Source organism: Bubalus bubalis, chromosome 7, assembly GCF_019923935.1.
Source record: "Bubalus bubalis isolate 160015118507 breed Murrah chromosome 7, NDDB_SH_1, whole genome shotgun sequence".
NCBI lineage: Eukaryota > Metazoa > Chordata > Mammalia > Artiodactyla > Bovidae > Bubalus > Bubalus bubalis.
The window spans coordinates 5,880,921-5,901,380 of record NC_059163.1 but is presented as its reverse complement, the minus strand read 5'-3'; the positions used below and the strand labels follow the sequence as shown (position 1 = coordinate 5,901,380).

At 46.0% G+C, this 20,460-nt stretch overlaps 1 protein-coding gene across 7 annotated transcripts in view; it reads right to left on the bottom strand.

Annotated features, from left to right (window-relative positions):
• LDB2 (LIM domain binding 2) overlaps positions 1 to 20,460 on the bottom strand; it is a 459,965-nt gene that overhangs the window by 52,869 nt on the left and 386,636 nt on the right. For all 7 annotated transcript variants that reach the window (XM_006054967.4, XM_006054966.4, XM_006054968.4 and 4 more), the window contains exons 4-5: positions 18,744 to 18,866; positions 16,265 to 16,348 (exon numbers count right to left, since the gene is read on the bottom strand). In XM_006054967.4, coding sequence (XP_006055029.1) covers positions 16,265 to 16,348; positions 18,744 to 18,866 — 207 coding nt within the window. The remainder of the gene's footprint in view (positions 1 to 16,264; positions 16,349 to 18,743; positions 18,867 to 20,460) is intronic.

Below are 20,460 nucleotides of genomic sequence, written 5' to 3'. Positions count from 1 at the left end.
CACCAGAGTAGACCCTGGTATACAATAGGTGCTCAGTAAACACTTCTAGACTGAATAGGACCAGAGTAGACACAGGTATACAATAGAAAGTGAAAGTGAAGTCGCTCATTTGTGTCCGACTCTTTGTGAGCCCGTGGACTGTAGCCCACCAGGCTCCTCCATCCATGGGATTCTCCAGGCAAGAATACTGGAGTGGGTTGCCATTTCCTTCTCCAATACAATAGGGGCTCAGTAAACATTTGTAGACTGAATAGGACCAGAGTAAACCCAAGGATACAATAGGGGCTCAGTAAATACTTGAAGATTGAATAGGACCAGAGTAAACCCAGGGATACAGTAGGGGCTCTGTACATGTTTGTGAACTGAATGGATGTGAACGAGTCCTGAAAATGGGGACTCAAGACAGAAAGCAAACCATAAACCATGCTATACTAATAAGTTGGCAGACCTAGGCCAACCTGGAACCTCTTGAGTGTAGCTTCCTCATTTCTAGCATAGATTCTTTAACATTTTATTTGTTGTATGTGTTAATATTTCTACTTTGTGCTCCTCCTTTTTAGAAGGCTTGAGTAGAAGTCCTTAGAAGTCACGCTCATCCTGTGTTTTATAGATGAGGCACAGTCATCAGATAGCGTTAATGACATCCCTCCCCTCCCGTCCCTGACAGGATTGTTTATAATTGCAAATAAGAACATCAGATCCTTAGAGAAAAATGCTGCAGGTGCTCAGTCTGTAGTGTCAAGGATGGTTAACAGCCTTCACACAAGTGTCCTTGATATTTCAAGGCAACACTTGGATTTGGGATTTTATAAATGGTTTCCTCTTTAAAACTTCCAGCTGATCAAGGAGCACACCTCAAGTTGAGGAGACTTACCATTACTAGCTCTCTATTCAGGGGCGAGGAGACAAGATAGCCACTCTCAAAACACCTGCATTTCAGTAACAGGTATGAGGGGGGAGAAACAACAGAAAACGGAAACTGATGATTACGCAGGACAATTGAACTGATGAAAACTGCTACGGGGAAAAGCAGCCAGGTAAGAGGCGACAGAAGATAACTGGGGTGGGGAGTCCTCTTTAGACTGGCTGACCAGGTGAGACCTTTTGGAGGAGCAGATGAGTCCTGAGACCTGACTAATAGGGAGAAGTGAAACTGTTAGTTGCTCAGTCATATCCAACTCAGACCCCATGGATTGCAGCCTGCCAGGTTCCTCTGTCCATGGAATTCTCCAGGCAAGAATACTGGAATGGGTAGCCATTCCCTTCTCCAGGGGATCTTCCCGACTCAGGGATCAAACCCAGGTCTCCTACATTGCAGGCAGATTCTTTACCATCTGAGCCACCAGGGAAGCCCATGCAAAAATCTGGCTGAAGTATCCCAGGCAGTGGGGTTGATGATGATGACATTGACGATAATGGTATTTTCTGAGGACTTACTACATTCCAGGCTTTATTCTAAGCACCAGTACCATTTTATTCAACCTTCTCCATAACTCTTTGAGGTAAGGGACTATTATTATTCCCATTTTCTTGATGGGAAAATCTAGGCACAGAAAGGACAGAGAGTTGCCTGTGGTTCTATAGCTAAATGATCTGATAGAGCAAGTTAGAGCCCCTGCTATGTGGGGAGGAACTTAGTAGGTTGGAAAAGCAAAAGTCAGGCCGGGGCACTGGAGCCAGCTCTGAGATGAACTTGGGGAGGTCAGATCCCATAGGGCCTTGCAGGCCAGTGTCTGTTCTATGAAAGTGTTTGCCATCCAAGGCATCTGTTGACAATTATCTGTTGACAGTCTGGCAAAACAGCCTGGACATCTCAGCAGAAGTGGCTGACCAAATCTTCAACCCGGCTCATATTAGCAGGTGATACTTCTGCAACATGAGAGTGGGTGGGGTACCAGGCCCACACAGGATCCCACCCAGCCTGGCAGTTTACCCACTGAATGACCTTAGATGAGCCCCAGAACGGGATGAGTCTCAGTTTCTTCTGTAAAATTAGGCCATGCACACCCATCTCCCAAACCAGTTGTGAGGATTAAATAAAACCAGAGAGAGAAGAACGAAAAGGTGAAAGTGTTAGTCACTCAGTCGTGTCTGGTTCATTGAGACCCTACGGACTATAGCCCACCAGGCTCCTCTGTCCATGGAATTCTCCAGGCAAGAATAGTGGAGTGAGTAGCCATTCCCTTCTCCAGGGGATCTTCCCAACCCAGGGATCGAACCGCGGTCTCCCGCATTGCAGGCAGATTCTCTACCATTTGAGCCACCAGGGCAAGTTTCTGTCTAGCATCCATTGTAGGCACTCAACAATTCTAGTTCTCTGCCTTCCCTTTCTCCTTAATTATGGTGCACACCCTCCATCCATTCCCAAGTTGCTGATGAAGATCAGGACTGGGGGGTTTAACCTCACCTGCTTCCCTCCTTTCCACATGCTTGTTTATTACCTGCCTCCTCTGCTCCCTAAACTCTGCTAGGGACAGACAGTGAGGTCCTGCAGCCTAACAACAACTGCTCCCTCTAAGGAATGGGAGTTTCCTGTGGGCAGTGACACGGTGCCTATGCAAAGTTGGACAACAACGGAGACCAAGCACAGAGAAAGGTCTCGAGCCTCAGAGCGATGCAGGGAAACCGGCCCCTCTTCATGTTCAGGCTACTTTCCTGGATGTGTGCGTGTTCTCAGTTGCTCAGTCGTGTCTGACTCTTTGCGACCCCATGGACTGTAGCCCGCCAGGCTCCTCTGTCCATGGGATTCTCCTCGAAAAAACACTGGAGTGGGTGCCATGCCCTCCTCCAGAGGATCTTCCTGACCCAGGGATCAAACCCACATCTCCTTCATCTCTTGAACTGGCAAGCGGGTTCTTTACCACTGAGCCACCTGGGAAGTCGGCCCTGGCTGTGCTCTTAAAATAAATTCAAACAGCTCTCCTCTTGCTTCCTGGTCTGCATTTTCCTGACATGTTTGCGACTCATTCTAGACAATTAGAGGCTGAAACTCCAATACTTTGGCCACCTGATGTGAAGAACTGACTCACTGGAAAAGACCCTGATGCTGGGAAAGATGGAAAGCAGGAGGAGAAGGGGGTGACAGAGGATGAGATGGTTGGATGGCATCACCGACTCAATGGATGTGAGTTTGAGTGAACTCTGGGAGTTGGTGATGGACAAGGAGGCCTGGCGTGCTGGTGCCCATGGGGTCACAAAGTGTTCAGACATGACTGAGCGACTGTACTGACTGACTGAGACAATTAGGTAGGCTGTTTCTCAGGACCCAGAACTCTGGGCTCTGTCCTGCATTTCACTTTGCAATCCCTTATCCATTTCTGCCTAGAATCTCACTGCCCACCTTCCCATCTCCCCTGATTTTCACTGTCTTGTTAAATGACAATTTCTTTCTCTTTCTCTAGTACCTGAGACTTGGACATTACTTTCTTTAATCCAGCCCTATTCATACCTTTAAGGCCAAGCATTTTAGAAGCACGCATGGCTCTAAAATTGTTTTCAGTTAAGACTGCCCTGTTAAAATACTCTGTGTGTGTGTGTGTGTGTGTGTGTGTGTGTGTGTTTTCCTTTAGTGTTCTGGTAGCCATTGCTTATGCCTGACTTTAGGAATCCGTGTTTTCTGGACACTAGGCTATCTCTATGTTATGATTATTTTAGCTCTTTAAGAGTGAACTGCTTTAATCCCCTGATCACGCAGTCATGTAAGCTACTTTTCCATCTCCAAAAGCAATTAAAAGTGCCCTTTGGGTGTTCCAAGTTTTAATCATTCTATGTGTGCAGCATTCCTGGGCTCAGAAGGCCTTTCTCGGCCTCCTCTTGGATGGATCTTTTCTCCAAGGAGGGGAAGGCGGAGCGGCGGAAAGTCAGAATGAGATGGGAGGCCAGGCCCCTCAGTCTTAAGGCACCGTCTCTCCTGCAGGGGCCAGAAGCCAGTCCCCAGCAGCAGTGGGTGGGGTGGGACGCAGGCTCGGGGCCGAGCCAGGAAGCGTTGCTGCCAGGACCAGCTTAGCAACCTTAGGCACCGACTGACTTTCATCTGTAAAATGTGGATAATAATTGCTGTCTCATCCTTTTGCTGAGAGCACAGAGAAGCTCCTGCCTCACTAACGGTGTTATGATGGTCCCGATGGTGCTGAATGTTCTTTGAATCCGTTCCACGTCTGACGCTCTAAGCCAGTGCTTCTCCAACTGTGAGTCACATGCCCTTGACTAGTGACCACACGCTCCGTGAGTCGGACAACACCCGAACCCCTTCATAGCCTGGTCAGTGGGTTGAGTCCACTGCATGAACTTGGATGTCCTGGCGATGTCCAACTGCTGTAGTCATTTTAAGGCTTTTAATTCTCGTTTTCTGAACTTATCACAAACCGATCATGAACTGCAAGCCTGCGGTGATCCATGCTTTAGGCTGTGAGCCGTTGGAGGATCATATGGAGCAGGTGCTGTGGGAAGCCCAGGAGATCTGCTGGGATGGTCACCCCCTCACTTTAGTGCTTAGGAAGTCTGTGCTGCTGGTCTGCCCGCAAGAAGAGTGAACGGTCTGCCCAGGTGCCAGCCCATCACCACGGGACCGCCATAGTTCATCTCAGTCTCTGAACAAGGATCCTGTTCCACCCTCAGGCTTGGCCTGGCATGTAGACAGGAAAGGGGGTTGGATTGCCATCCTTTCTCGTGCCATAAAACCAAGGAAAACATCCTGGCTGGCAGTCAAGCCTCACAAAACAGCAGCAACAACAGAAACTCTTGGCAGGATTTCAAAGGGCTGACTCCTGCCACGGTCACTCTCCCCACAAAAGGCCACTTGGGGTCATTCAGTTGAGGGTCATTTTCCAAAGCAAATTGCCTAGTTCTTCCAGGCACTGGACGATACTCCTTTGGTATCAGTACAAGCTACAAGCAGGGACCAGTGCTCTTTAGGGCCTAACAATCACACAAAAAATCTTCATTCACTTGGGAAATTAAAGGTACAGGGTCAGAAAACATTAACTGTGAAAACTCAAACTATCAAGGCCAGTTGAGGATACTGCATTTTTGAAGGGATAGACTTAACAACAACAAAAGGTTATAAATAGCATTGAAAACACCCAGTGATGATGGTGAGATGTTTGTAATAACATTTCTATTGAAAAGGGAGTTTCAAATATTTGGCACGTGCCTCAGACTCTTTCTTGCCCCCCTTCTTGGCAGCTGTCATTTGCAAATCCCTTCTCTTTTTTTTCTTCCTATCATCTGGCTTCAGAATGTCAGTGTAGAATTCAAGGCCATGACCGATGTACAGGAGATGATAAATGGAATGGGAGTTATTTGGCTTCCTGGTGTAGTCATTTCGAATAACATGTGCTCTTCACATGCATTATCGTTTTAACCCTCGCCAGCAGTGTGATTCTTGCTATTCACAGTGTAAGTAATCACTCACATGTGAGAAAACTGGAGATCTGAGAAATTAAGGCGGTCAATCAATAGTGACCTTGGAGTCCTGACCCACTGCTCTGGACAACACAGGAGAGGACTAGGGTTTATTATGCTCCTTCTGTATGCTGTGTGCATGCGTGCTCAGTCACTTTAGTCATGTTTGACTCTTTGTGACCCCATGGACTATAGACCGCCAGGCTCCTCTGCCCATGGGATGCTCCAGGCAAGGATCCTGGAGTGGGTTGCCACTCTTACTTCCTCCAGGGTATCTTCCTAACCCAAGGATGGAACCCACATCTCCTGTGTCTGCCATACTGTAGGCTGATTCTTTACCCACTGAGCCGCCTGTGCCAGGATCTTATAGTTTGTAGCTGATCTAATCTTATAAATCGTAATTTGTGCCAACCTGTGAGACATTATTCTTCCTGATTTTCAGATGACGAGAGTGGGGTTCAGAGAATTTAAACTTGTTCAAGACTGATATAGGTCATAAGGGGGCTAGGATCTGGACCCACATTGCTCTGATTCTGAAGCACATCTGTTTTACTCACTACGTGGCCTCAACAGTTCAGCCTCTGCAGAGAACACCACTGAGAGCAAGACATGGCTAGGGCATTTAGAGGAATGGTATTAATGAAAGCAACAACTTGCATATGACTCAGTTTCAACATTTAGAGAAATGATTAAATTACCCTCACACTGGTATTTGCAGCTATTATAAATGGTTTATATGATGACTACGTAGAAACAGGCAAAAGTGTTTACCAAATAACATTAAGAAATCGTATGTGTACTGATTACATTTATGCAGAAATTATGCATATAGATGGATAAAGAGTAAGACCCACAAAGAAAATAGCTTTTGGCTGGGATACAGGACAATAAGATGCTTTAGCATTATTAATTGCTCAGTCATGTCCAACTCTTTGCGACCCCATAGACTGTAGCCTGCCAGGCTCCTCTGTCCATGGAATTCTCCAGGCAAGAATACTGGAGTGTGTAGCCATTCTCTTCTCCAGGGGATTTTCCTGACCCATGGATTGAACCCGAGTCTCCTGCATTGCAGGCGGATTCTTTACCATTTGAGCCACCAGAGAAGCCCAAGATGTTTTAAAGCTGCATTAAACAAAACAAAATGCTTAAAGAAGTGTGTGCATTCAGGCACCAGGAAAAGCTGGCCAAAGAAAATAGGCAACAATAATCACCCACTAAGAAATGTGTCCTCAAGAATTTAAAGAAGATATTTCCAAAATGATGAGATGGCCATAATGGCACTTAGGGCAAAAATTACATACTGATTCAGAGCGGTTTTAGAGTAAAAGCTTTGGGAAGTCTGAGTACTTTAAGTGGAGATTCTGCACACTGGAGTGATCCAAAGGCCCCGTGCCACGTTTCTTTCATTTCCTCAACGCATTCAACTCTGCTTCTTTTTAGATTTCATGGTAAAGTTCTAGGTAGCAACTTTGAAAATGAATCACACATTGTTTTTTAGATGCTGCAGGGCAAGTGAATTCATCTGAGTTCTATTACTTTGTGTGTGTGTATGTCATTCAAAATCCAGCCTTCCATTCACCAAACTCCCATCCACCAATCATCCATTCAAGAGGCATTTACTGGGTGCCTACCAGTTTCCCTGATGGCTCAGACAGTAAAGAATCCCCCTGCAATGCAGGAGACCTGAGTTCGATTCCCTGGGTCAGGAAGATCCCCTGGAAAAGGGAATGGATACCCACTCCAGTATTCTTGCCTGGAGAATCCCATGGATAAAGGAGCCTGGGGGGCTATGGTCCATGGGGTTGCAAAGAGTCAGACATGACTGAGCGAATCACTTATTGTGATCTAGACCTTGTTAGGCCCTAGAAATACAAGACAGTCAACTTGTTCTCGGGTTCCTCTGAGTCTCACACAGGAAACAAGGAGAGACTAAACATGGAGACAAACAGGCGCATGGAGAGACGATTCCTACACAGGATCTGCTGAGATGTAAGCCGCATATCACGTGTGCAGGACATCAGGGGCACCAGGGAGGGACAGGTACCCCCACTGAGAGTCAGAGAGAGATGCTCAGAAGAGGGGATGGACAATGGGTCCTGAAGGATGAGGAGGAGCTAGACTGGGGAAATCGGATGGAAGGGAGGGTAGGAACCGCGGTCCAGGCAGTGAGGCACACTGCCAAGGCATGTAGGCAAAAGAGCATGGCCAGTTTGGGGATGGGCAGCTGGTCCGTGTGGCTACAGGATGACACATAAGTGGGGAAGGGAGGTGGACCAAGGCTGGGAAGCGCAGAGGCCCCACCGTGGAGGGCTTTGAGAGCCAAAGTCGGGAGCAGAGCACTTGATGGGCACACTAGAAACTACGTGGGTGCAGCTTGTCATCTGCTGAGACCGACATGGGTGCGTATTAGGAGCAGAGGAACATTCTGGGGTGATCTGAGGTCCCCAGCTGAGGCTGGGCAGTGTGAACTGTGAACAGACCTACCTATCACAGTGTCTTCAGCTCCTCACAAAAGGGAATGTGCCTTATCCATCCTTATCAACACCATACCTTGTTCCTTTTGTGCCCAGGGCCTAGTAGGTGCCACCCAAAATGTCTCTTGGCCAGATGATTGACTTAAAATTTAAACACAAAGCCAAACTACCCCACATTGTCAAGGGATAAAGCGCTGTTATCCTGCGGTATCCAGTGGGCAGAGATTGTTTCTACTGTTGACAGCAGATGAGTGAAAATGGCACACCCCACTTACAGCCAAGGCAGAAATTCGCGGGGGTTTCCTTTAAATGCTTACGGACAGGGTTTCTGCATTACCAACCTTCATTCTTTTTATGGGATAGGAAATGAAACAGACGTCAGTTATTTCAGTTTCAATTTTAAAGTCTTATCTTTGAAGCTATTTAAAGAAAATAAATCCTCCACACAGTAAACATTCACATATAAGAACTGCATATAAGAAATCTGGGATGGTGGCAATTTCAAACCCTGAGTTAGAAAGGGTTTTCACTTTCATGAAATGGAAATAAAGAAGGATAGGACTTCTGGGTGTTCTGATCAACTGGAACTCTTCTCATAAGCTCTGAACACAGGGGAATCTGATGAATGACTTGATCCCACTGAGAAGAAAGGACCAGAGACCCTACAAGAGTGTGCTTGCAAAGAGAAGGGAGCTCCACATGAATGTATCTCACTGGAAATCAGTTAAGGGGGTGTTACACCCCATTTCCTAAATAGGGAAACAGGCTCAGAAAGGTCAAGTAACTTTTCCAAGGTCACACAGCTAGCAAGCGGCAGTCCTCAGATATATACTCTTGTCTGTCTCACCCTTACACCCAAGTTAAACAAGCTTAAAATTTACATTCCAGTCATATGAAGCCAACTTATTGGAAAATACCCTGATGCTGGAAAAGATTGGGGGCAGGAAGGGAAGGGGGCAGCAGAGGATGAGGTGGTTGGATGGATCACCCAGGCAATGGACATGAACTTGAGCAAACTCCGGGAGATAGCGGAGGACAGGGAGACCTGGTGGCGTGCTGCAGTCCAGGGGGTCTCAAAGAGTCAGACATGACTTAGTGACTGAACAAGTGAAACTGCCTAGAATTCATCCATACCCCCAGTTTTATCCATCCTTCTCTGATGCTACTCCTGGATGGGACCACATACTCATCTTTCAGAGTCAATTCAAGAGCCAGTTCCTCCTTGGAGACTTGGCCTCCCACCCCCACCATCCAACAATCTCTCTGTTCTTTGTGTCTGGAGTCAGACTGTGGGTTCTAATCCCTTCTCAGCCATTCACCGGCCCTGCGACCTTGGGGAAGTACCTCCCTAAGTCTCAGTTTTCTCACCTGCAAAAAAGGGCCAACAAGAGTCCCATAAAGTTGTGAGCATTAAAAAAAATAAATGAAATAACTCCTTGCCCAGAGCACAGCAGCATGCCTGGCACGAAGGAAACACTCAGTGATGTTAGCTAGCATTTTGTGCATTGCTGTAACCAGGCAGATGTCTCTCCCAGCAGAGTCTTTTTTCTTTCTCGCTTACTAGACAGTGATCTCCTTAAGGATGATGGATAAGTGGTGTCTCATAGATGCTTGTGGGATGAACCATGAATAATGGCGGAAGGAGGATGTGGTGTGGGGGGGGGGGGTGCTGGGGGGGTGGGGCGGGGCGGGGTACTGATGAACTACACAGGCGGGTCTCATTGACCTGGACTCCCCATGCCTCTCCAAGGGCACCTGGCCTTCCCGTAGACCAAGCTCTTCAGAAGATTGGAAGGACAGCCTGTCTGCTGCTGTGTCCAGCAAACATGGCATGGAACATATGCCTGAACTCCCACCTGCTTCTAGATCTAGCGTTCCCTCCCCAGAACACACTGATTGAGGGGCGCCATCACCCTCATGATAGTAAATTCCTTCGCCTCCAGGAGACAGTGGACACGTTCGTGAAACACACCACCCAGTTTCCGGGACTCCTAACAACTGCTCACTCTGCATGCCCGTTCCCAGCCCGGCGGCAGCCAGGAGAACTACCCCAGGGACACAAGGTCAGTAAGCCCTGGCCTCCCGGAGGTCATAAGAAGGCATCCAGGGGAAGGGAGGCTGCACGTGGTCAGGAAGCCATCCCTGCTCTGCCTCCTCAAGCCTACGTTCTGCTCCGCGGGGACCAGCGAGCCGGCCAGCACACCCCCGGGCACCACGCCCCTCCAGCCTTGATGTGCTGGAGGTGGCCGAGGGAACGCAGGCAACCTGACAACTCAGATTAAAGGACAACAGCCGGTCTGTGGTCACTTCAAAAGCATCAGGTCCACAGAGTCCCCAGCAGCGCACTGCCAGCTGCTCCAGCAACGTCATCCGTGTTCACCTCTCGGAGCTGGGCCGTGTGCTTCGCCAGCTCCTTCCTCTAACTGGGGGAGCCGCCTCCTTGTAACCCCTCCCACAGGCCCCCGGACAGCGATTGGGAATTTCAGGCAAAGCTGGGTAATCATAACTGCTTACCTCCTGTATTGCTTAATTTTGGTTCCTGAAAGACAAAGCTTATTGAAATTTCAGATGTCTGAAGTATTTAAAGATCTCCTATCCCACCTTTCCAAAGCAGGGCGCATTGATGTTTAAAATTCTTCCTGTGATTCAGAAGGCCCTGGATTAGTATCTGCCCAGATAAAATGTCTGACTTCTTCTTCCGATGCTGGGTGTGGCTAGTGAAATTCCTGGCTAACTCTGTTGAAACAACTCTTCAGGTGACTTTCTGAGGCTGGAGCCAAAAGCCCATTTCCTCAGAAGGATGGGAGAGCTTTTAAAGTAGTTTTTATAAATAAAATTATTTTCTTTCCTCTTTTTTTTTTTTTTTTTTTTTTGGCTGCTCAGCATGTGGAATCTAGTTCCTTGACCAGGGATTGGGCCCGTACGGTTTGCACTGAAAGTGTGAAGTCGTAACCACTCTGGACCATCAAGGAAATCCCAATAAATGTATTTTCTTACTGCTCAACTGTTTTGCAAATATTAGGTGATAAGAGTACTAGGAAAATGTTAGATCCTGGTTCTAAAATGAAGAAATTAAGCTTTATTTCTCATTCTTGGTGACCACTGACCAGGCCAGGTCTTGTCGTGGAAGCCCTGTGTGCTGGTTTTGGGCTCTAGTTTGAGATTCTGCTCAGCCATGACCTGCCAAGCGGTCCTCAGCTGCCCTGAGGGGTTGTGGATGGGAGGTTGGCTTCTACGCTGACCACCTTCCCCGCGAGACCCACAGGTCCCTCCCCAGGCTCTTCTCATGGGCCTTGCACACCCCTCCAAGCCAGCACACCTCTCCCTGCCAGCTTCGCCCACCAGCCTGTGACCACTACCCTAGGAAGGAGGCCACAGCTCCATGATGGAGGGCCATCCCCTGGCACACTGCCAGGAAGACGGAGTGGGTTCAGAAAGTGTCCTGAACCAATCAATAGGTGAGTAAGGGGTCGGGTGAGTGGAGGCAAGAAAAGCAAATGGCCACTGAACCAGAATGCATGAGCCTGGGAAGCCAAGTGGTGTTGGGAGGACTGTGAGTGAGAGGAGAGAGCCAGAGGCCATGTTGCTCCAAGGAGTTCCCGGCTGGAGGACAAAGACGACACATAACAGGCGCTCGGTAAACTATGGCGACAAATGCTGAGTGGGCACTTTCTGGCCGAGACCTTGGGCTAAGCCCTCTGTGTGGGTTCTCTCTCTTAATCCTCACATTGGGCTTCCCAGGTGGCTCAGTGGTGAAGAATTCACCTGCACTGCAGAAGAGGCCAGAGACACGGGTTAGATCCCTGAGTTGGGAAGATCCCCTGGAGGAAGAAATGGCAACCCACTCCAGTATCCTTGCCTGGGAAGTCCCATGGACAGAGGAGCTTGGTGGGCTACAGTCCATGAGGTCAGAAAGAGCTGGACATGACTTAGCAACTAAACAACAACAACAACAAATCCTTACACTAAACCCTACAAGGAGCTGACATAACTTTCGGTAAAGGAGATTAAGGATCCAGTGAGAAACACTGACTTCTCTGTCAAGGCGGGAAAGACATGATCCAATTCCTATCAATATCATCATTCTATGAGAATACTGTTTGCAGAACATGGATGGACCTAGAGAGTGTCATACTAAGTGAAGTAGGTCAGACAGACAAACTAAATATCATAGGCTGTCACTTATTTGTGGAATCTAAAAAAAACAAAAACAAAACAAAAACAAAAAAACTATGCAAATGAACTTACTTACAAAACAGAAATAGACTCACAGACATAGGACACAAACTTACAATTGCCAAAGGGGAAGGGGGTAGGTTTGAGATGAGCAGACCCACACTACTGTATATAAATAGATAAACAACAAGAATGCATTGCATAGCACAAGGGACTATATTCAATATCTTGCAATAACCTAGAATGGAAAAGAATCTGAAAAAGAATATATATATATATGCATATACCATATATATTTATGAATCACTTAGCTGTACACTTGAAACTAACACAAATTGTAAATCAACTATATGTCATTACAAAAATAATTTTTAAATCATCATTGTACATTCTTACTAGAAAGGCAGTGTTTCGCCATGGAGCATATAGATTCTAGAGTTCAAGTTCTGGTCTGTCATTTGGGGGCATAAAGCTGGGTGACTGATTTTATTTCTGTCCCCTGTGCCAGCTCTTTTATGGGAAAGTGAAAGTGTGCACTGTTTCACATGGGCCATTGTGGAGTCCAGCTACATCAGGACAGCCTGCAGTACTTCACTTTAGGTGGTAGCATTGGAAATGCATCTCTCTGTTGCCCCAAACCATACATGGTTCCCCATGTCATTATCAGCAGAGGGCCTGATGCCATTCCCTCTCTGCTGGTATGATGTCCTTACTCTTTACAGGCTGCAATCAAAAGACTGCAGACCTGGGGACCAGTGAACCTTGCTGATCCCACGGTGAAGGTCACCATTTTACTGATGACAACAGAGGAGCTGGGCGGGTGGGGCATGTAGGGAGGAGGGAAATTCAGCATTTATCGCTCTGTGTTTAAATGCAGCTGAAATATGTAATAGTCCGTTCAAGACCTCAGCAGAGACTGAGCAACCGAGTCCAGGATGGACGCCAAAGTCCCAGATTCCTTGGAGGTGTCAGCTGAGGACATGTAGTGTGGGACTTCTCTATCTGCCTAAGGAGAGGCATCATTAGATGGTTCAAAGGAAATCTCTCCTGGCCCCTGACAAGACGCAATGCCGGGTGGTGTGGGGCCGCCTTCTGAATTCCTGTGGCTGGAACAGCACCGAAGACCCCCATGTCCTACCGGCTCTGTGCCAGCAGCCCTTACGGGTGCCAGTGCTGAACGCAGAGCCTGGAGGCTGGGGAGAACGCAGCCTCATCTATCCCGCTGAGAGCTCTCTCCTCGGACCCCGCCTCCTGGGCAGACCCTGGTTTCCCTCTGAGCAGGAACCAGGGGGCCGTTTAGCGGGGAGCGCCCTGGCTGAGGGCGTCCAAGATGGCGGGCGCGTTGGCGTGAGGTGGCGGGGAGTGAGGCTGACTCTGGGTCTTGCCACAACAGCTGGATTTGGTTCTGGGGCATCTAAACCGAATAGAAGACTCTTCTTCCTTTACTCAGGACGGAGACCCTGCTATCCTCATGTTTAATCTTTTCGGGGGTTCCTGGACCCGGTACCCCGGCCAGCCAGTTGCTCCAAGACCTGGCTCCCAACTAACTCTCTCTCCCTCCTCTTCTCGGCCTCTCCCTTCACATCTCAGCATCACCAAACTGCTCGGCTTCCCATTCCCTAACCTGTGCTCCTTCCGCTCCCTCTGATGGAAAAGGCTTTCCTCCTCCTTTGGCTTTTCTTTGTTCATTCTTTCACACTCTGCTCAGGCATCACCTCCTCCATGAAGCCTTCTCTGGTTGATTCACCGGAGATGTCTATCTTGTATTCCCGTAGCTCAGTCTGGAAACTTCTATCATGATATTCACCCTTTCATATACAATGATCTCTCTTTATAAACCCTCATAGGGGAGGGTTTCTTTGTAACGGGTGCCATGACTTTTGTCTTTGAATCTTCAGCATCTAGTTCAGGGCCCGTCACGTTCCAATGAGGGCACAATTTGGAAACATTTGTGAAAATCATTCTTCATTTACAGAAGAGAAAGTCCCGCCAAAGCATTTCAACATGTAGAAGTATGCAAACGCGAACTTAGAGGACTGCGAATTCAAAATAAGATTCACAAGCCTGCCCTTAAGGATAAAGAAATTATCCGTATATTATTTTCTAGCCTTCGAATTTGATAATATCAACCATTTTACTATTTTTGAGCTGAATAGATCCTACAGCACTGCGGTTTTCCTTCTTGTTTAATTGACATTTTTAAAAGCTTAAAGGTGAATTTACTATGAATCTGATTCTTTCCACCTCTCAGAATCAACTGCCAAATAAATGAACACGTTCCAATGCTTTCATCTAATAGTAAATATAAGTTTTCAGGTAGATAAAAAGGAAAAGAAACAATGGCATAAACACTCCAATGGGGTGGGCCCCTGGAGAAGCAGGGCGATGTGGAAGCCAGCAACTCAGAGGCAGAGGGATGGGGACCGTGGCCACTGCCTTCCTGTTCGTTCTGGAAGGCGATGCTGGCTTTATGAAGGAAACCGTATCCTCTGCTTGCAGCGTGGTGACTGCCACTCCACACTGAAAACAGCATTGACATATATACAGCGTGCACGTGTGTGTGCAAAGTTGCTTCAGTTGTGTCTGACTCTGTGCAACCCTGTGGACTGCAGCCCGCCAGGCTCCTCTGTCCATGGGATTCTCCAGGCAAGGATACTGGAGTGGGTTGCCGTGCCCTCCTCAGGGGATCATATATACATCACCTCATGTAAAACAGACAGTTAGTGGCCATCTACTGTGCAGCACTTCAGTGCTCAGTAATGACCTAGAGGGGTGGGGGTGGGGGTGGGTGGGAGGGGAGCTCAAGAAGGAGCGGGTATATATACACACACAGCTGATTCACTTTGTGGTACAGCAGAAATCAATGCAACATTGTAAAGCAATTATACTCTGATCAAAAGTAAATTTAAAAATATAAATAACACTGATATATAAAAATGAGTATAGAATATTTAAAAAAGAAACAGTGTGATGTTTGTTACCCTGACCAACTATGTTACTGTAGTTGTTAGCATAGACCAATATAAAGATGTTTGTCTCCAGAGACCAACTCTGGAGGCTGTATTATGTGGGCAGAGAGTTTTGCCTTACATTTAATTTTTTTTTGAATAAAAATTCACTCTATATCTAAACCAGAAAACCGATTACACGTTACACACAGAGTCCCCAACAAGCCTTAGAAATAAATGTCTGTGTTCCAGCACCGAGGTGAGTTTCTTCAGGGGACCCTCTCTGGAAGGCACACTGAGCCTCCTTACGCGTGAGGAGTCCCTGGACGCAGACACAGAGACTATGAACTCGGCAACAGTACATTGGCGACTTGAGACAATCAGAAGGGACACGGCACTGAAGCATTTGATAAGAGAGACATTGCCAGCCTTTGAATAATTCATTCTGGGAGTCATATAAACGTAGCGAAGATGCTCCACCCTGACAAAGTCTAGGCTCAATGCTTTTTGTTAGTTAAATCCAATCATCCATCGATCACACACAGACACACACATGCACACACAGTGGTGTAAGACATACACATTGTGCTACTATTCACAATCGCCAAGGCCTGGGTACAACCTAAATGTCTATCAGTAGATGAATGGATAAGTAAGATGTGGTACACGTATACAGTGGAATATTGCTCAGCCACAGAAAAGAATGAAATAGCATCATTTGCAGCAACATGGATGGAGCTAGAGATGCTCATACTGAGTGAAGTATGTTAGAAGAAGAAAGACAAATACTTCTTAGAATAGAATATCATATACATGTGGCATCTAAAATAAGACACAATGAACTTATTTGCAAAAGAGCCTGACAGCTACAGGGAACAGCCTTGTGATTGCCAAGGGAGAGATGAATTGGGAGTTCTGGATCTGCAGATGCAAACCACCATACACAGAATGGATAAATGACTAACTCCTACTGTACAGCACAGGGAGCTGTATCGATATCCTGTGATAACTATAATGGGGAAGAATACGAAATGAAAGAGCAAGTATATATATATATATATATATGTATAACTGAATCACTTTGCTGTACAGTAGAAATTAACACAACATTGTAAATTAACTATACTTGAATAAGATACATTTTAAAAAGACATATGTATTGTGCTAGATTACCTCATTTTAATTCCTTGGTTCAAGATACACATAAATCTCTAAAACACTTTTCAAACTCAATGGGAAATATCCTCAGCCCATTGGTCTTACCCTGAGGTAGTTGAGGGTGAAATTTGTCAGCCCCATCCTGGTGATGTTTTTGGACAGCTGATCCAAGACCTGAGGATCTTGTGCCTAAACAGGAAAAAGAAAATCAAATATTTTATCCCCTCAAGATGGTATCAAGGAAGTCCCGACTGTGTTACTGCTGCTAAGACATGCAACTTGCCAGTTTTTCTCAGAGGGTAGGTTGCTGGAGAGAATTTATTTTACATTTTGAAGATACTTGCATATAACGCTCAAGGTCACCTTTGGATCAATGGTGCAAGACTCATTGCCAGGGAGAACTGAACTGAGTCAGATGGGAGAAAGGACTTTACTTCCTCTGTGAGAGGCCTTGTGTCTTCCAGAGGAGGGTTATTAAGCCCGATCAGGACACCTCCAGGTCCCTGGCACCCCCTTAACTCTGAGGGGAGGTGGGGTCTGGGTTTGGCAGAACCATGTTTTAGGGCTTCCCAGGTGGTGCTAGCGGTAAAGAACCTTCCTGCCAATGTTAATGCAGAAGATGTAAGAGACTTGGGTTTGATCCCTGGGTGGAGAAGATTCCCTGGAGAAGGAAATGACAACCTACTCCAGTATTCTTGCCTGAAAATTACCATGGATAGAGGAGCCTGGCCAGGCTATAGTCCATGGGGTCGCAAAGAGTTGGACATGACTGAAGTGACTTAGCACACACGCACACATGCTTTAGGACTGGCCTTTGCTGTGGGTTATGATAATAGTTTTTTTTTTTTTAAAGATCTTCAAATTTTTTATTCTAATCTCTATTAATTATCTACTAATGTTATTTATGGGGGGAGGACACATTTCTATTTTATTTTTGACCACATCATGAGGCATGGGGGATCTTTGTTCCTAGACCAGGGATAGAACCTGAGACCCCAGCAAAGGAAATGTGGATTCTTAACCACTGGGTCACCAAGGAAATCTCATGACAGTGTTTGTAGCAGCTTGGAGTTGAGTCCTATATTTGAAAATTTTGGAACTGCCACGAAATATATTAATACATATATATTAAAAATGTCTAACTCTCCTCTCCATTAAGCTGAGGCTACAAATAGATGTCCTCAACAACTTTAATCCTGAAGGACTGTAAAGGTATGCATTCTATTTTCAGAAATATCAGCCACATTAAAAATATCTAGATGTCATGTTTCATGGGCCACCCCCAGTGTTCTGTTTGGCAAGAAAAGAAAACAGATTCTTTCTGGATTCCGTTGTAAGGTGAGTCTCTTAGTCACTGCTCTTTCTTTCTGTTTGTTTTTCCTTCTTTCTTGATAGATATAAACTCTTGATAGATACAAACTATTGCTAAACAGAGGAAGTCTTAAGTAAACATCTTCTTGCCTCCGGGTCTGCATTCCTGAGACCATCTAGGTTATACCAACATCTTAATTTATTCTTTTTCTGTACTTAATATCCCTCAGAGTAATGCAACCAATTGGCTTTGTGTAGATAAAAAAACAAACAAACAAACAAAAAAACAAACTAATGTAGGTGAAAATAGCTTGCCATTTTTCATCTCAATTTCTGAAAAGAGGGTCCTCTGTAGACATGCGTGCATACATCCTAAGTCACTTCAGTTGTGTCTGACTCTGAGACTCTATGGACTGTAGCCCACCAGGCTCCTCTGTCCTTGGGATTCTCTAGGCAAGAATCCTGGATCGGGTTGTCATTCAGTACTGGCGTGGGCTGCAATTACAACTGTAATTGTATTCTCTTTTCACCACATAGGGTCTTAAAAATCAGGCTCAAATCTGATTTTGCTCCAAAGCATTTTCTCAGAAACTGCTACATTGTGCATTCTGGAAGAAGCATTTATTAAGTCAATGCCTGGTGATTCCTTCTTACGGGACTGACCTGATGAGTTTCTGTCAGGTCTTACCATTAAAACATCTCTCTAGATTGGCATCGAATCCACCCTTGGACCTTCTTGATGTCCAAGCAATTTGATATGATTTACAGCCAAATGCAATCAAGAGGAACCCAGATCTTCCTCGGGTTTCCAATGCTGTGGTTAGGAAGTGTGTGCACACACATTGGAGGTATGTGAACCCCACATCTTGTCAGAAGGTTCCAATAAAAACTGGAAACTGTTTTTCCTACTCCTTGTTTTATTTCTCTCATTTATACATAACAGGTTTATTAGCCCAGGCCGAGTGGTACTTGATAACAAATGCGTGGAATTTAAGAAAAGTACAGACTGTTTATTGAGGTAACCTCCATTTGGAGTTTAAAATAATAAAGTAGGAAAGGAAGTAGTCTCACAATTTACCAAACTCAGAAACAAAGGAGGGCAAAAGGGGCCTGTGGATGAAAATGGTTGATGGGAAAACTCAAAATTTAGAGTTCATTGCCTAAAGTGTGAAGTTTCTGGGAGCTCTTTCACAGTGAGAAAACAGGGCTTCTCTTTTCCCGGTAAGATGAGGGGATGAAAGGGAAGAAAGTGAAATGGAAACTAAGTACTTACGTGCATGGCTAGAATGCTTCTTGGGACTAACTCTCTGTACTGTCTAATGGTAAAGTGCCACGTTTTTATTCTCATGAGGTCGTCAAAGGTGAACTCCAAAATCAGTCTGCCTTCTGTACACACCTGGAGGGGCAAACAGGAGGATCAATGGTTATGCACTTGGTGGTTGCGACGTTTTTGTAATTCACATGGCAGCCACTCAACGCGGTCGCCCTGACTCCTCTTGGCAGGTGCTTGATCTTGGCAAAAATGTGGCACAGGTGATGCATCCATGGAGCAAGGTCTCAGCTCGGAAATTAATGGGGTCAAAGGTCAGCACAGCAGCTCACCAGCCATGAGCTACTGGTTTGGCAGAAACTCCATGAGCCCCTATTTCTTCATTTGTAAATATGCAGACAAAACCCATCCTATAGTGATGCTATGTCAAACACTCCTGGTACATGTGTCCCCCATAACATTAGCATGCTTTCATCTCCTTTCTCCTCCACTTTCATCATCCTTCTAGAATAAGAGTTTGAGCTCTGTTCTAATCTCCGTTATCCCACTCTGGGAGAAAGTACCTAATACAAGTATTCCGTGTAAATATGAGTTACTTCAAGCTCACCCAGGCAGGAGGAGAAGGGGACGACAGAGGATGAGATGGTTGGATGGCATCACCAACTTGATGGACATGAGTTTGAGCAAGCTCTGGGAGTTGGTGATAGACAGGGAAGCCTGGCATGCTGCAGGCCATGGGGTCACAAGGAGTCGGACAGGACTGAGTGACTGAACTGAGCTGAACTGAAGCAGAGGAAGTTTTCATTTCCAAAGAGAAATGTCAGAGGTTGGTGCTTAACCCAAGGCTGTGGGTTATCAATTACAGATGTTTGGAAAGAAAGGCATTTTAGAGTAAATTCCTTGAATCATGTTCTATTAGACATGACGAATTCTGCTTCTATAAAGGGCCAGGCTTTGGGGAGCCAAATTAACCTAAGATAAATGTATATTATTAATGAAATATAGTGAGTCTTATAGAGTGATCAGTGACAGGGTAGCGTTTTTATCTGCTTTGAAAGTCAGATGATTTTTGGCATGCAGTTCATTTTTTTTTTTTTTTTGGCAGCTTACAGGATCTTAGTTCCCTGACCAGGGATTGAACCTGGACTCATGGCCATGAAATGGCCAAGTCCTAACCACTGGACTGTCAGAAAATTCCCTAGTTCCTATTTTATTCACATTTCTTCTCACTGCGGTGCTGTGTGCTTAGTTGCTCAGTCATGTCCAACTCTTGTGCAACCCTTTGGACTGTAGCCCGCCAGGCTCCTCTGTCCATGGGGTTTTTCAGGCAAGAATACTGAAGTGGGTTGCCATTTCCTTCTGCAGGGGATCTTTCTGACCCAGCGACTGAACTTGCATCTCCAGTGTCTCCTGTACTGCAGGCAGATTTTTTACCTACTATGCCGTTGGGGAAGCCTTTTTTTCAGTGTTAATGACTTAGAAATGAAAGAAAATGTGGGAAGTCTTACACCACTCATTCTATCTCACCTCTAAGATGGGAAGCAGTGACAGTATATTGGTCCAGTTTAAATAATTGTAGCTCGTTATTCAGCCCACGTTTGCCTAGAGAAGCAGTACAAAAATAGGAGGCTTTGGCACCAGAAAGTCCTAGATTCAAATCTTGACTCTGTTTTCCACTTATTTTGCAACTTTCAGAAAATCAAACAGATTCCATAAGTTT